Consider the following 17255-nt stretch of genomic DNA (forward strand, 5'->3'; position numbering starts at 1 on the left):
CAAATGCAACCACAGGGACCTCCATGATGATTCAGTGGTTAAGACTCCGTGCTTCAACTGTAGGGTGCACGGGTTCAACCCTGGTTGGGGAACTATGATCCCACATGCCAAGCAGTGTGATCAAAAATAAATTAAAAAAAAAAAATGCAAGCATATGTAAAAGAATATTCAATACATTTCTTTTATAAGATTAAAAAAACGAAATAAATCAAAGGTACATCTAGAACATAATTCTAAAGCCATTCAAGAGAACGAGCTGGTTCTATGTGCACAGATACTGAGAATATCTAAAATACCTATTAGGGGAGGGAAGCAGTCTTCAAATAGTGTGATCCAAACGTGATTTTCTATGTGTCTTCATACACCTATTTTTATTTCTATTTTCACACAGAAAACAGATGAGATACAGCAAAATATTAACAGTTTAAGTCAGATTTCTATGTTGCCTGGATTTTTAAAAAATAGTTTATTACTTTTATAAACCTAAAAAATATTCAGAACAGACAAATCCTTACAGATATAAAGTAGATTTGTGACTGCCAAGGTCCAGAAGAAAAGCAAACACACGTTTTGGAATTAGACAGCAGTGATGCTGCACAAATTTGTAAATATACTAAAAAAACCACTTATTGTACACTTTAAAAGGGTGAATTTTATGTTGTGTGAATTGTCTCAATAAAGCTGTTGAAAAATTTAATAAGAACTTCGAAAATCCTAGTGCAAAAGTATCTGATATACTTAAAAAAACATTAAGTTCATCTTTTTAAGACTGGCTGGAAACTCTGTAATTCATAATCAAGAACGCCTATTGTTGTTGTGTAGTCGTTCAGCTGTGTCTGACTCTTTGCAACCCCATGGACTGTGGCACGCCAGGCTTCCCTGTCCTTCACCATCTCCTGGAGCTTGCCAAATAATGCCTGCAGTTAACATTTTAAAATATTCAAGTTCATTAGATGTCAAAAAGAAAAAGAATGAAAGAAAGCTTAACTCACCCTCGTTTCACTTTTGTGAAATCAAATGCAACTTGTCTGTATGAAACTGCTTTTTCATTTAGATACCTACTATACCTCCTAATAAATGTAGACATGTCATATCCTGTAAGAAAAGAAACATAAAAGGATTTCATAAAATATTAAAAACCCGATTAGCTTAGAAAACCAACTCATTTTATCCAGTGGCCACAATGTCTTGATATTCCACCTTCAATTTAGTGATATGAATTAAGTGACATTAACATCTACAATATTTTACATTTTTAAAGTTAGGTATGTCTTATGTGGCTTAGAAAAATCTTCCCCCTTAAAATTTCACTAAAATAGTAATTCTGCTTTATTCTGACCAACATTCCTTTTATTTATTGGGAATTGAAAAACTTGCTTTCTTATACTACTTGATAACCCCATAACTCAAATTTAACATCCTGCAGAACCAAAATCCCTCTCCTCAAAATCATTAATCAATTTAATATTTTTCATACTTTTCCATCTTTAGTTGCATATGATTTAGCACAACTTATGGGTGCCAACCTTATAAGTAGCAGAGAAAATGACTGCATTGTACAATGAAATAAGTGGCAATATGCAAATTTAAGGCCTAACAAAAAATAATTCTATGACAGTTTTCAATGAAACTTTCTAAGTGAATAGCTAAATCATTCTAAGATTTTGCTTCAACATAATCATGAGATTTGAAGACTTCAGCACCATAAAATCTAATCAATATTATTAAAAACAAACAAACAAACTTGTGTTTTAGCTACTGCCTGGCTCAAGAAGTCTGCAAATTTTTGCTCTTTCCCTTGTGGCTCAGTTGGTAAAGAACCTGCCTTCAATGCCAGAGACTTGGGTTCGATCCCTGGGTTGGGAAGATCTCCTGGAGAAGGGAAAGGATACTCACTCCAGTATTCTGGCCTGGAGAATCCCATGGACTATACAGTTCACGGGGTCGCAAAGAGTCGGACACCACTGAGCGACTTTCACCTTCACTGTAAAAGCAGATCCATTCTACTCTAGTTCATCTTCATCTAACAAATTTAATTTTAGTTGATGGTCTCTGCTACTTTAAAAAGATATAACACCAAAACAAGTGCACGCACACACACAAAGTACAGTGACTGGATTTAACATAATCACCAATTCATTTATTCAGCAAATATTTCTTAGTAGCTGGCTCAGATGGTGAAGCGTCTGCCTGCAATGTGCGAGACCCGGGTTCAATTCCTGGGTCGGGAAGATCCCCTGGAGAAGTAAATGGCAATCCACTCCAGCACTCTTGCCTGGAAAATCCCATGGACGAAGGAGCCTGATAGGCTACAGTCCACGGGGTTGCAAAGAGTCAGACACGACTTCACTTTCACTAACTTGCTACTGGAAAAAAATCAGTGAACAGAAAGAAATCACTGCCCTCAGATATTCTCATAGCTATTAGTGTATTGTATAAGGTGTTATATACTCACATTTTTCAGCTCTTTAGTTAATACTGTTCCCTCTAATACACTCTACTAGATCCTCACTAAGGGGAGAAACATCTCTCATCGTTCAAGGCTCGGTCTCTAAAACTTTCCCTGAACTCTTTGTGTACCCATATTATTCTTACTTCAAATACAGCCATTAGATGTATACAATTATCTCACGTACTTTAAGTTTAATTATAATATATACAACCAGTATAACAGCCAGTATATACTGAATAAAATATACCAGACTCCACCCAACAAAATACATCAGCAATCAAAATTACAAAAACATCACTGAATTATAACTTATCATTTCAGTCTAACCTTTATAATATCTTTGAATATAAGCTTTAAATAAAAGGCCTAAAAACTGTTCTCTACATAAATGAATGAAAGCCTTAAAACCCTGTCACTAGAAGTGCTTAATTTCCATCTCAAGAAAGTAGAAAATCAGTAGTTAATGAGACACAAAAAACCCACTTGGAACATATGCATATATTCTGCTCTAGAGTAGTGATTTGCATATTGTTTTCCAGACTCTTACAGTTCAAATGAACTACATAAGGCTGAAAGCAGAAATAAAAAGATGAGGGAGTTTTATCCATGTTCCAGAAAACAAAACAGCTCCAGTTTCACCTATTATATATACAGATAGCTTCTACTGAAGATTTTACTTGAAAAAGGGATTTCATGGCTTCATTTTTCCCCCCTTATTTAAGGCATGATATCTCTCATTAAAGTAAAATCAACCTTGTAACAGCTGGTTCTATGCACAGATTACTGATCTTCCAGAATCTCTGAAAGACTGAGTATTCAATTCTAATTAGTACTTTCAACTGCCAAAAGTAAAGAAGTATTGAACAGTTCATAAACACATACACAGCTACTCACTAAATTCTACTGATTTTCATCTCCACAGAAGCCACAATTCAAGCCCTCATTAACTCTCTACTAGATGAGCAAAATAATGACCAGAGCAGTCTCAAGGTCCTTTAAGATGTTACTCACTCAAATACAACAGGCTAGAGTGGTTTTTTTAATAACACATGTTCCTTCTCTCCTCCTCCCTCAACTCAAAAACTTTGATGGTTTCTCACTGCATTATAAAATCCCAAATATATCAAAATCCTTTCTGCATGATTTTGGCCCCGAACAGCTTTCCAAGGGTTATCTGCCATTACATATTCTCCAACACCTCATCTTACACTCTATTCATTTTCATTTGCTCTATAAATAAACACCCATGCTCTTTACCATCCACATACATCTGTGTACCTTTGTTTAAGTCAACTCACATTCTCATCCATCTTTCAAAGCACAGCACAAATCTTACCTTTTCTAAAGATATTTCCCAGCTAAAACTTACTGCTGAGTACTCCTTTAGTATGGTCTTAGTATGTCCTTTATGAGGCTCTTCCTAGAGTTATTCTATAATGCTAACAGTCTCGCTCTGGCTAAGTGTAACAGATCCCGTTAAGACAGTACGAACATGGAGGGCTACAGTACTAGACTACAGCAATTTCATGTTACTGAATTAAAGTAAAATAAATAAAATACCTGGTAAGTATTAATAAGTAATTCATCTGAAAAACATATTATACTTACCTTTGCTACTAAAATGTATGATATTCTCAACATTTCTTAGAATAAAGTATAAAATAATAACAAAAACAACAAGGAAACCAGATACGTTAAAAGTTACTTTCTACATTTACAGATATGTAAAGTTACATCCTAACTTTACATTTTTAAAGTTAGATATGTCATATGTGGCTTAGAAAAATTTTCCCCTTAGAACTTCACTAAATAATTCTGTTTTATTCGACCAACATTCCTTTTATTTATTTTATTTGCTGGGAATTAAAAAACTTGTTTTCTTATACTACTTGATAACACCAAACTCAAATTTAACGTCCTATGGAACCAAAATGCTACTCCTCAAATCATTAATCAATTTAATATTTTTCATACTTATCAATCTTTAGTTGTATATGATTTAGAATAACTGTAACAGAATGTAAGTAGTGTTTCCTATGTGCCAGGCATCATTCTGGGCACCTTACACGTACAACTAGGTTACACCTCATGATAATCCTACAGGTGGGTGCTATCATTACTCCTGATTTTACAGATGCAGAGAGGTAAAGTAACTTGCTCAAATTTATGCAGTTGGTGTTAGAGATGGGATTCAATCCAGGCAGTCCACTTTCAGAACCCATGCTCTTAAACTGCTACTTTATACTGCTTCTCAAAGAGCTCTGGGTGGCAAGAAGTGAAGTCAATCAATCTTCTTATGCAAAGATACTTTTTTCTTCTCTACAACCGTCACTAAAACATGAGGCTCCTCCACAGCATATGTTCTAAAGAACAGAGTTCAACTTTGCAGTAATCCTCAAATGGGGTCACTCTTGATTTTTCTGTAATGAATAAGGTGTCTTTACCTTGCAATCCACTTTTATCCAAAAAATTGCTTAAGTTAAACAACGTGTTTCTTGAAGCCAAATACTGAATGAAACGCTGGGGGAAAAAAAGACAACAAATGATTATGTCAAATAGTACTGCCATCTAAGAAACTTTAACTTGAGAATTAGGGGGGAAAGTGGTGGTTAACACATTAATCTTATCTAGTTTAAATTTATCATCTTCAGTCCTCCCAAAAACATAAAACATATTTTTCACTAGCATGCAGGAATGTATTAAAGTCTAATGCCCACAGCTATGGTATTAAAGTTAAAAGGAAACAGGCACTTTTAACTAGAAGTGCTTTACTACAGCATATTATAGCTACAGCTAATCATATTCAGATGGTGCCTTTATTTTAAAACAGGTATCTAGTGATCCAAATTTTTATTATTTCTTTTTAAAAACAGAATATCAGTAATCATACTGGAGTATAACAGAACAGACATCCTTTTACCCACAGTCCATATTAAAGATCACTTTAGATCCCCTTACAGAATCAAATTACACACTACTAAAGACACACGCCTTCGACACCATTCCCTTCTCTTCCTCCCTCTGCAAAGGCAATCACTTTTCTAAAGTAGGTTTTTATCATTCTCATGAATGTTTTTTCAAATTTTACTACATATATAAGGATCTAAAAACAGTACATAATTTTGGTTTCTATCTTAAATTTACAGAAATTCTATACTGTACTCATTCTTTTCCAATGTGTTTTTTAATAACTTCTTCCCAAGAATTATCAATTTAATATATGCACATCTAGTTCACTCATTTTCAACAATGTGTGAGTATTTCAACAAACTACTGCATCCGTTATATATCCATTTCTACATGGACACTTAAGTTCTTTCCAGTTTTACTGTTATTAGCGATGTTTCACTGACGTCTTTGTACTGGTCTCCACCTGCAGGCATGCAAGGGTTTCTCATGATATACACTTAGGGCTGAACTGTTGGCTCAGCAGGTGTATAAAAATTCATCTTCTCAAAATACTGTCAAGCCCCTCTCCAAAATGCTTACCACAGAACACTGCCTTAATTTCCTTTTACACACAACCTCTAAAACAGCTAAAGAAACTCTTTTCAACTTTGTAGGACAAATTTTAAAAGGACTACTTTTGTAAATGTATGCAGAGGATTACTATCAATTTTATGTACATGATCACTTCTCTGACTCATTAGTGTTCATCAGAGATCACCACAAACTAACAACCATGATTTTGAAAAACAATTTGACAATCAAAGACTCCTGTTTCATCACTTATCCTAAAACAACTTGTTTCAAAATGCATTCAAATATCCTCAGACCAAAAAAAAAAAAAAATCCTAAGACAATGTAACACTCTATGATTTTCGTAAGTTTTGATGATTCTTTTTTGTGAGGGGCTGTGCTGTGCACTTGTAAGTGTTCAGCATGCCAGCAGCCTCTACCTACTACATGCCAGTAGCATCCCCTCCAGTTATGCCAATGTCCCTTGAGGGTGAAAATCACTCGCCTGCCTTGCCCTATTTCAGAACAACTGTTCTAGAGAATCTCCATCACCACAGCATAGTGAAACTCTATGCATACTCTCACAGACCAGTAACGCCTGCCAATGCAAAAACTTGAGGGCTGTACAAACTAGCACCCAAAAAAGAGCAGAGCGCCAAATTTCTCTCAGCTACTGAAGGCAAACAGTTTATCTGAAAACCACTACTGAAATGCTACCTTTCTCTTCCTGTCAGTCAGTTGTAAGGAATGACAGTCAACTTTCTATTTTTTTGCCTTTTAAAAAGGTTTTGTTTCTGGTATTATCACCGTTGGGGCTTCCCAGGTGGCTCAGCGATCAAGAACTCGCCTGCCAACGCAGGAGACCCAAGGGATGTTGGTTCAATCCCTGGGTCAGAAACGTCTTTGGAGCAGGAAATGGCAACCTACTCTAGTATTCTTTCCTGGAAAATTCCATGGATAGAGGAGACTGGCAAGGCTACAAGTCCATGGGGTCACAAAGCTGCACACGACTGAGCACTGGGCAAATTATTACCTTATTCACCTCTGAAAGTCACCACTGAATGTCTGCCTCTTTAGCATTGCATAGTTTATTCTTTAAGGTAAAAAAATATATACAAGCCTGAAATTCTTCTGAACAGATGATCATGATCTTAGGTAAACACATTCCGAATAAAAATAGAAACTATTATTCTAGTTAAGATGAAAATGTTTTAGGTTACACTGAAGCTAGTATATTCAATTTTTTCTACTGACTCTGTATATTGCTAATAATGAGTTAGAAAGCAACTGAGTAACATGTCCTAAAAATGGGTCACATGTGTTACTTAAGTAATCATACTTCAGGTAGCACTCCTGAAAATAACTTTTAAAATTTAAAAACTACAAATATAATCAAAAAAGTCCTTCCTCATCTCACTGGGAACTATCTCCTAGCAATCCGTGATCTGCATTTTTCTAAGGCACATACCAAGGTACTAGATTTATCTAATTCCATTCAAACTTTCTTTAAACACAGTTTTAAATACTCCTTTTGACACAATTTTACAAGTAAGCATACTAGGCTGAGAAAATCAAGAACTCAAAAATCAGCTACTGGGCTATCATGGAAAACAACATGATTCTCTCCAGACGTTAAATTGCAAAGGTTTATGCATCTTATTCGTTACCCTTTCTGGGTAATGAAGACTTTAGACACAACTCTGCTGAAGAAGGTATTCTTCAATCAGACCCTCTCAGCAAAATGCCATCTTAGTCCTTAATATCACAGCCTTGAACTAGGCAAAGGGCTTCTACAAACAACTATATGAGATCAGAGAGAAACCTGACTGGGCTGTAATGAAAAACCAAGTGAACAGAGACAAACATATAAGCTATACACAAAGGCCTGCAAAACCAGAGCTGCTTACAGAACCCATCTCCGGGCACTAATCTTTGCTTCTCGATCCCATTACTGAAAGTCCCCCGTGCTCTGACCCACTTTCTGCTTTCTGACTTAAAAGGCAGAAAAAAAAGTGTAGGGTCTACAATTCTATTTCTGCCCTTTTGACCTATATATATTATTCAGTTGCTATAGGCATTTCTGAGGTGTCAGTGGGAGAAGCAACCTGAACCAGTCAACATCCCCAGGACACTTGTTAACCAAAAATACTGCTTACCTCATTTCCATACACCATCAAATGATGAGTTGTAATGAGAGATTTGAAGACCACCACCCAACTACTGTTAGTAGTTCTTTCAAATAAACTGTCTGCTAACTGCGGGATGTTCACATTCATCTCATTTGTGCACTGAATTAAGTCTGCAATAAAAAAAAAAAAAGATTAATTTACTCTGCTTTACTTTTAACGGTCGGTCTGCATACTAATAGAGTAAACGTTTAACAAGAGTGGAACAAAAATGGATAGTTTGGAAAAGTTGTTAAAAAATCCTCCCAAGAGAACAACTGAGACAGAACTTCTATCTGAGAAGTAAACAGGGCATTGATAAATATCACATAATTAATCAATAATACCAGAAAGTAAATCACACTTCCTTCACCCTGAAGCACATTTTATTGTTTCAAGGCCTCGAGTAACTCTCAGTTCTCTTACTTCTTATAAAAATTTAGAACTACAATACTAATAATATTCATCCTTACAGTTAACTCATACATATAGAAACAGACACAAGCTGAAGGTCGAACACCTTTATTAAAATCCTCCCTAGAATGCTGTGCTTGTACTAATAGAGCAGATATGTGGTCTGTGAGTGGACAGGACTCTCAGTTTGTTTATAGAAAACAATTCTCATTCTTTTCTCCCTTCAGTTCTGAGTTAGCTCAGTTTTCACTTGATAGCAACTAGCTAATATTGACAAAACTGAAAATGGCTGAAAGTTTCTCAGTGCAACGAATTTCCAAAGAACTGATTCAGGAACTCTACTCAATTACTATTCTGAAAACAAGTAAAACAATGTAAGTTCTAACTTTATATTTTAAAATATAAATAACTGGAAAACATTACCATAAAATAGTCTAATCTACAATTGTTCTAGCACCAAAACTAAAAGAAAAAGTTAATATACCTCTCAGAATTTCACCTCATATCTGCTTCACAGATATTATTGGCAAATTCAATGAAGAAAATACAAAATGATCCAATTTAGACATGTAATGAAGAAGATCAAGAGATGAGTTGTTTTAAAAGTATGCATAAAACAAAATGTATAATAACTACCTCAGTTGTAAGTACCATTAAGGGGGAAAATATTATTTATTTGTGACTCATTAAAAGATTGTCCACTTTTCACCTTTAGTACCTAATGATTAAATATGAACTCAAGTGATCTAACTTGGCTGTGATTGCTAAAAAGAAACAATGCAACTATGACCGTTTATCTGCTTATAATCTTTCAAAAATGTTTGTTTAATAGGGCCAATTTCTGTACAAAGTAACATTTGATAAGCAAATGCATTTTAGATAAGCAGTTACCCTGGCCAACAATGCCTGAAGAACAAAGCACAGGACAATCAAACAGAATGCCCATGGAACACAAGGCTTTCACAATTGATACTACTTGCAACAAAAATTAAATAGTTCATCCAACTTGGTTTGAATGGTTCAGCTTCTGATATTTTACTTCTCCTATTTTAAATTTGATCTTAAATAGTACTTTATACCTGCCCCAAGACACTGAATATATTGTACTTGCCTTATTCCAAAGATACTCTCTCTCAAAATATAATTTACTGGGAGCAAGCCCTATCTATGTTCTGCTCATTTTGAACCCTTTAAAACGTCAAACACAGTGATCAAGTTTTGATTTTAATATATGAAATTATATTCCTAGCTTCCTGTTTTCCCATGGATTTATTCTTATGTATCTGTATTTTTCTTTATCCTTCCAGAAATTATCTTTGTAAGTTATTCATTTAACAGTTACTTCTCACAATGATGTCAATAATCATTTTACTCCTCAGAATCTTACTTTGCAAAACTGAACCTGTCACAAAATTTTTTGTCACAATACTTGCCCAAGGGCACTTCTACATGTGTGTATGTGTTCGCACACCCACATGTTTTTGTGAACACTCCCTAGAGCCCATCAAGAACCAAGTCTCTTGAACTTCTAGATATCCCACCTTCTCCTCTCCACCCCACTATCACTGACAAAGCCAGAGCGAAGATCCTATGTTTCCCTAACTAGAAGTCAACCAGTCCTGGGAGTATTTAGAACCAAGTTAGGGAGGAATTATCATACCCTCTGAAGGGCTTTACTGGCATGTGAGGACAAAGTTGAGGGAGACTGGCATGCCATGCGCAACTGACTCTCCGCAATTAAAAGCTGCCCCGCCCTGCTCAGCGGTAAAGAATCCACCTGCAGGAGACACGGGTTCAGTCCCTATCCAGGAAAATCTCCCCCACGCTGGGCAACATGGCTCTGCGCGCCACACCTACTGCGCCTGTGCTCTAGAGCCCAGAGCTGCAACCACTGAGGCCCGCACGCCCAGAGCTCGCACTCCGCAGCAAGAGAAGCCACCGCAGTGAGCAGCTCATGCACCTCAACCAGAGAGCAGCCCCCACGTCAACAAAGACCTAGCACCGCCAAAAATAAACAAACATTAAAAAAGAAAAAAAGCTGCTCCACCCAAAATTGTCCCCACTAAGAAAATGCTGGACTGACTGGCCTCTTCACTTCTAATGAGATCTCATTTGGGGTCTCACCTACCCCACATGCCCAAATAAAAACTGGCCATGACACTGACTAACCTCAATGATCTCCCATCCTCCTTGTTGAACCTTAACTTCCAAGACGGGCTTCCCTGGTGGCTGCGATGGTAAAGAATCTGCCTGCAATGTAGGTGGCCTGGGTTTAATCCTTGGGTCCTGCAGATCCCCTGGAGAAGGGAACGGCTACCCACTCCATTATTCTTGCCTGGAGAATCCAATGGACAGAGGAGTCTGGAGGGCTAAAGTCCATAGAGTTGGACACAACTGAGCGACTCTCTCTCTCACACACACATACACATATTGCTGCTTCACACCTAAATCCTTCCATTCTTGCTCATTCCTCAAAATGAATGATGTATTTTCCTTTGTGAAATTCTCCTCTCCACAGACTAAGGTACCCACCACACAGACACTAAAGCTGGTACACAATTCTATTCTTTTATTATTTACTTCCCCATCACTCTCGTCTAGAATCAGAGATTTTAAAACGAATCTGCAAATACTTTTGTTGGTAATTTTCCATATTCTTAATCAGGGAGGTAAGTAAATCGCTGGATTAGTCAGAGACAGCCTGATTCTAAATGAAGGGAAAAGTGTAGATTTCAGTTTCAATGAGCATGTTATACAGTAGATTACGTATATTGCATCTATGGTATATTCCCTTTGTGATCAGCTCTCCTCATCACTTTGCTTCAGTTACACTGTCTTCTTTGCAATGCCTTCCACGAGCCAAGCACTCTTAACCTCAGGTGTATTTTGTTCCTTCTGCCTAGAATATTCTTTTCCCAGATATCCACACTTCTCTTACTCCTTTATTACTATAGATCTTTGCTCAAATGTCACCTATCAGATGAACATCTCTGAATATTTATAAAAAGTAACAAAGCCTTAAGGCAATCCTCTACCTCCAAACCCTCACTATATCCTCTTATTCTGCTTTATTTCTCTCCAAAGCACTTATCACCTAACTCATTATAACGTGTTTAATGTCTTTCTCTCCTAATTAAAGTATAAGTTCCATGTAGGGAGGGCTCTATTATGTTCTCTGCTGGATTTCCTAAGAATAGTGCAATGCATACAATGGTCACTCACACTTTTTTAATAAATAACATTTATTTTAGCATGCACTTGAACAGCCCTAACATGACCATTCAAAATGTATTTTTTACACAAATTACACCAATGATCTACAACTCTTTGCACAACCTGCAATCCCCAAAAGGTTAAAAACAGACCTAAGCCCATCACATGAGAAAATTCTCAACTTCAAAGTTAAAGGGGATCCAGCAAGTAATGGTTTATTGTAATGTTATGAAAACTATATTTCATAGCATTTAGAAATGACCACATAAAAATGGAAGGAAACTGCAGAAGCTAAAATGTAACACTTCATATATAACAGGAAAAATAGGATAAGAGTTCATGCATAAATTCAGAGTAGACCAAATGCAAAAACCAAAGATATACAAACGTTTCTGGGAGAAAATACACTGCACGGTCACACAAACCCTGCAGAACACACTTGCCCGTAGTACTTTAACTCAACCAGTCATTTTCTGCAGGGGTAATTTTTCCTCTGAACAATGTTTCTACTATAGTAGTAACCTGAAAATGCTTCTAAGCTTGAGCCCCAACAATTCAGGAAGGAAAATGTTTTCCACACCTCTAATCAACCAAAAGCCAATTGTTTCAAACAAATATCAAGCATATCATGGAAACCTTGATAGCTACTGCTTTTCTCATTCTCAATTCAGATTTCATTTCTTAAAAAGCACAAACTTGAAAGTAAACTTCCTTTACCATCAAAAGGCTTCCAAAGTAGAAACTCATATTTTCATTTAGCTGTTTACCTTGAGAATATAAAAAATGTAAAACCTTCTTTAATATTACATCAGTAACAAATCCTAAACTCCACACTCAAAAAAAAAAAAAAAAAAACTATATGGCATATTGGTTCTCTACTTTAAGTATAGGTGAGAATTCATGAGGATTTCTAGTATTTAAGAGCAGAGGAAAACAGGCCTACTATGGAAATGAAGAGCATTTTTCCACACAGAGACAGCAGAAGGAACCAATCTAAACCTTTAAAACAAAATGCTCTATTTTATTATTTAATATGCCTCTCCAACAAACAAGGTCTGGGGTAGATAAAATAAATGTTTACTGCATTAACACAGGTAACGTACTGACCCATAGGTAAGGTCACAGGAGCTCACTACTAAATACCAGACTTAGTAACAGAATTACATTTTTTGTAAAACATAAGGATGCTTGGAAACATATACAAAGCAAATACCCAACTAGCCAATTTAATGCAGGTTCTAAATTTCTAGCTAATTTAAAAATAATAAGAAAAGCAGTGAAATGCAAATATATATTTTTGTATTCACCAGGACATGTTCAGTAAAGTACAAAAATTAAGAAATAGCCAGTTACCAGATAGCCACAGATCAGTATTGACTTGTCGAAGGGTCGATTTCCACAAGTCAGGCAACCCAGTCAGTGACATGCACCATTAGCAGAATGTAAAAGCCTCAAGTTCTCATCTAAACAGGCACTCACTAGGCTATATCAAAACTACACTGATACCCAAAGTAGATTTTCTAATAAAAGAGCTTGCCTAAAGCTAGTCTTTTTAAAAAAGCACAATGCATCACAATCATTTAGCCACATATTACTGTCTCTTTCAAAGGGGTCATTTCGAAAGACACTCCTTTTACAACTGCCTTCAGAAATTATTTTAGTAGCATAAGATTGATCTCTTCAATCATCTAGAAAACTGGAGACACACTCAATTTGGAAGGCAAATTAAGTGGTTCATCATATGTTGCTTCGCTGATCAGATCTTCGAAACTTTTCCTGGGTAGGAGTACAAACAAATATTCACCAAGAAACAGCAATGAGAGGATAAAGAAAAGCTTCTGAACTTTTGCTATAAAGTATCAGCACAGTTTTTTTCACTTAGGAAAAGTCTGAAAGTATTTAGAAAACATGCAAGTTGAAATCAGACCTCAGCCAAAAGATGTCTGGGAAACAGAATGATGAACCATCTTACATCATTCAATTTTTTGTGTAAACGGTCACAAAATATGGTCCAAATTAAGATGTAGCTATTTTCTTTAAAGTTTCTGGGATCCTCTGTGAGAAATGTGTTAGACTTTCACATTAATTCAAAAATACAACCTTTACAGACTGATTTATACCTTAAGAAATCTAACCAACATTTTAACTGGATTTAAAATTAAAACTAGGGAAAGACTCACATAATATAGAATACTCAGTACAAATAATAAGGATTGAGTTAACTCGAAAGAGGAGAGAAAGACGTATTCAAAGCACTAAAAAGAAATGACAATGATATCCCAAAAGTTTTGATAAGGGTACTATGAAGCTAAGGTGCCTAAGTCACAATGTGAGTGGACACGTTCAATAATGGAGGAATACTAGCTCATTAAATGACAGCAGTCTGGTAGTGAAATACTATGAGGCCAACAAATACACAGAAAAGAAAAAAAGCTGAGTGGGGAAAACGCTCACAGTATATTATACCAAAACCATGTTAAAGAATAATGCAGAGTAACATTAAGATGTCAGATATACTCTATTTTCTGATGTATAGCATATTTGCCCAAATATGGGGTGATGCCAAAAGAACTGAACACTTTCAAAATCACTCAGCAACTAAGTTACATGTATAACGGCTAGTTAAAACCAGTATGTAAAGGAACTATATCACTATTATTTCCATATTTTCACAAATTTCAGTAAGGACCTCTCACATCACACAGCAAACATGTACTGTAACTAATTCCAGACCCTTTAGAGCATATCATGATCACTGGCAGAAAAGACAGCATTGATTTCTTCCTTTATTTCCTCAAGGATGAGGAAGAGGTGGTATAAGCACAAGAGCTGCAAGTATAACAGCTGGAAATCTGGTAGCCCCTGCTGCAGAGGTAGACCAGTACTCTGAATACAAGTTCAGTCTCACACCAATGTAGGTGAGTCTTGAGGAAACTCCAGAACCAACAAAGAAAGTAAGGCAAACTCCCATCTTACTGAAAAAAACAAACAAAAAAAAAACAAGTTGCAGCTGCAGGGAGAAATCAGCCTGTTGGCACAACTAGGTGTGCTATTTCTGCCAGTGTGTTTTCTGCAAAAATAAATGGACTAAGGACTCACACTGGTGAAAATTAAGATTCATACTGGCGAAAACTAAAATGTAAAGATGACTTGATAGTTTGATAATTATATATCAGTACATCACCAACTCAGTGGACATGGGTTTGCGTAACCTCCGGGAGTTGGTGATGGACAGGGAGGCCTGGAGTGCTGTGGTTCATGGGACTGCAAAGAGTCGGACACGACTGAGCGACTGAACAGAACTGACAGCTATATTAAGAGCATGATAGTATAGTTATATTTAATCTGGTTATTGAGTAGTAAGTTTTTCTTTCAACTGTTTTTTTTAAAATCATATAAGAGGTTTTGCCCCCCTTAAAAACTATTCAACAGAAAAGCTGCTATAAATCCTCACAAATTCTCGCATCATCTAGCTCTCAATTTTAAACAAAATTTTTGAAGAAGATATATTAACCTGAAAACACCTTCATGAGTGCAATTTCAGGTGCTTATGAAGACCACCAAAAGAAATCAACTTTTTTAGAAAGAGGAATAAAAAATGTAACAAGATTCAAGAAGTGTTGAGTATCTTTCAGTTCATTTCAGACACTAACTCAGTCGTGTCTGACTCTTTGCGACCCCATGAATCGCAGCACACCAGGCCTCCCTGTCCATCACCAACTCCTGGAGTTCACTCAAACTCACATCCATTGAGTCGGTGATGCCATCCAGCCATCTCATCCTCTGTTTTCCCCTTCTCCTCCTGCTCCCAATCCCTCCCAGCATCAGGGTCTTTTCCAATGAGTCAACTCTTCGCATGAGGTGGCCAAAGTACTGGAGTTTCAGCTTCAGCATCATTCCTTCCAAAGAACACCCAGGACTGATCTCCTTTAGAATGGACTGGTTGGACCTCCTTGCAGTCCAAGGGACTCTCCAAGAGTCTTCTCCAACACCAGAGTTTAAAAGCACCAATTCTTTGGCACTCAGCTTTCTTCACAGTCCAACCCTCACATCCATACATGACCACTGGAAAAACCATAGCCTTGACTAGATGGACCTTTGTTGGCAAAGTAATGTCTCTGCTTTTGAATATGCTATCTAGTTTGGTTATAACTTTCCTTCCAAGAAGTAAGCCTCTTTTAATTTCATGGTTGCAGTCACCATCTGCAGTGATTTTGGAGCCCAGAAAAATAAAGTCTGACACTGTTTCCCCATCTATTTCCCATGAAGTGATGGGACCAGATGCCATGATCTTCGTTTTCTGAATGTTGAGCTTTAAGGCATCTTTTTCACTCTCCTCTTTCACTTTCATCAAGAGGCTTTTGAGTTCCTCTTCACTTTCTGCCATAAGGGTGGTATCATATGCATATCTGAGGTGATTGATATTTCTCCTGGCAATCTTGATTCCAGCTTGTGTTTCTTCCAGTCCAGCATTTCTCATGATGTACTCTGCATATAAGCTAAATAAGCAGAGTGACAATATACAGCCTTGACGGACTCCTTTTCCTATTTGGAACCAGTGTGTTGTTCCATGTCCAGTTCTAACTGTTGCTTCCTGACCTGCATACAGGTTTCTCAAGAGGCAGGTCAGGTGGTCTGGTTTCCCATCTCTTTCAGAATTTTCCACAGTTGATTGTGATCCACACAGTCAAAGGCTTTGGCATAGTCAATAAAGCAGAAATAGATGTTTTTCTGGAATTCTCTTGCTTTTTCCATGATCCAGCAGATGTTGGCAATTTGATCTCTGGTTCCTCTGCCTTTTCGAAAACCAGCTTGAACATCAGGAAGTTCACGGTTCACGTATTGCTGAAGCCTGGCTTGGAGAATTTTGAGCATTACTTTACTAGCATCTTTAGAACACTTTAAAAAATAGAAAGGACTGGTCTCCTGTACATCTGTAGCAAAGGAAAGAAGTAGAACTAACAAAGGTATATCTAAGAGAAGAAAGAATTCAGATGGAGCTAGGTAAACAAAGCCAACCCTAAGGTACTCTACATTAATACTTTGCTGAAATTTACCTCTTGTATCACCGATTATACAAGCCAAGTTTGCTAAACTGTCCATAAAGTTTAAAATAAATTGTTTTTGTTAATGCCATCATCAAACAGTTGCCTTAAAATTTTAATCACACACAAAGCATATTTTTCAAATCAGCTCAAACTACTGTCTCTTAAAATTATCTATTATTATTTAGGCATTTGTCTCTTTATGACATCAACTTGTTATGAATACATAAAAATCTCACAACAAGAACAGAAGAAAGTTCAAGTCATGAAAGCATTATATAGAAAAACATGGTCTTGGAACACTCTCAGAATTCAAAGCCACTACCTTCTTTTTCAACTGAAATAGTCGTTTCACCCCTATGAAAATGCTTCAGCCTCCTATGTAAAGCATTTGTAACAGGAAAAGTCTGAAAACCATGTTGTTGTGGTGTACTCTGCATTCCTACCACTAGATGGCAGACTGTACAGAGAAACAATAGGCCTCTGTTAAGAACAGACATGGGGCTT

The 17255-nt window shown here is 36.6% G+C and overlaps 1 protein-coding gene across 17 annotated transcripts in view; it reads right to left on the reverse strand.

The window, feature by feature from the left end:
* PICALM (phosphatidylinositol binding clathrin assembly protein) overlaps positions 1-17255 on the reverse strand; it is a 101547-nt gene that overhangs the window by 60361 nt on the left and 23931 nt on the right. For all 17 annotated transcript variants that reach the window (XM_027531893.1, XM_027531895.1, XM_027531891.1 and 14 more), the window contains exons 2-4: positions 8068-8210; positions 4897-4972; positions 993-1095 (exon numbers count right to left, since the gene is read on the reverse strand). In XM_027531893.1, the coding sequence (XP_027387694.1) occupies positions 993-1095; positions 4897-4972; positions 8068-8210 (322 nt within the window). The remainder of the gene's footprint in view (positions 1-992; positions 1096-4896; positions 4973-8067; positions 8211-17255) is intronic.

The sequence above is a fragment of the Bos indicus x Bos taurus genome, chromosome 29, assembly GCF_003369695.1.
Source record: "Bos indicus x Bos taurus breed Angus x Brahman F1 hybrid chromosome 29, Bos_hybrid_MaternalHap_v2.0, whole genome shotgun sequence".
Lineage (NCBI taxonomy): Eukaryota > Metazoa > Chordata > Mammalia > Artiodactyla > Bovidae > Bos > Bos indicus x Bos taurus.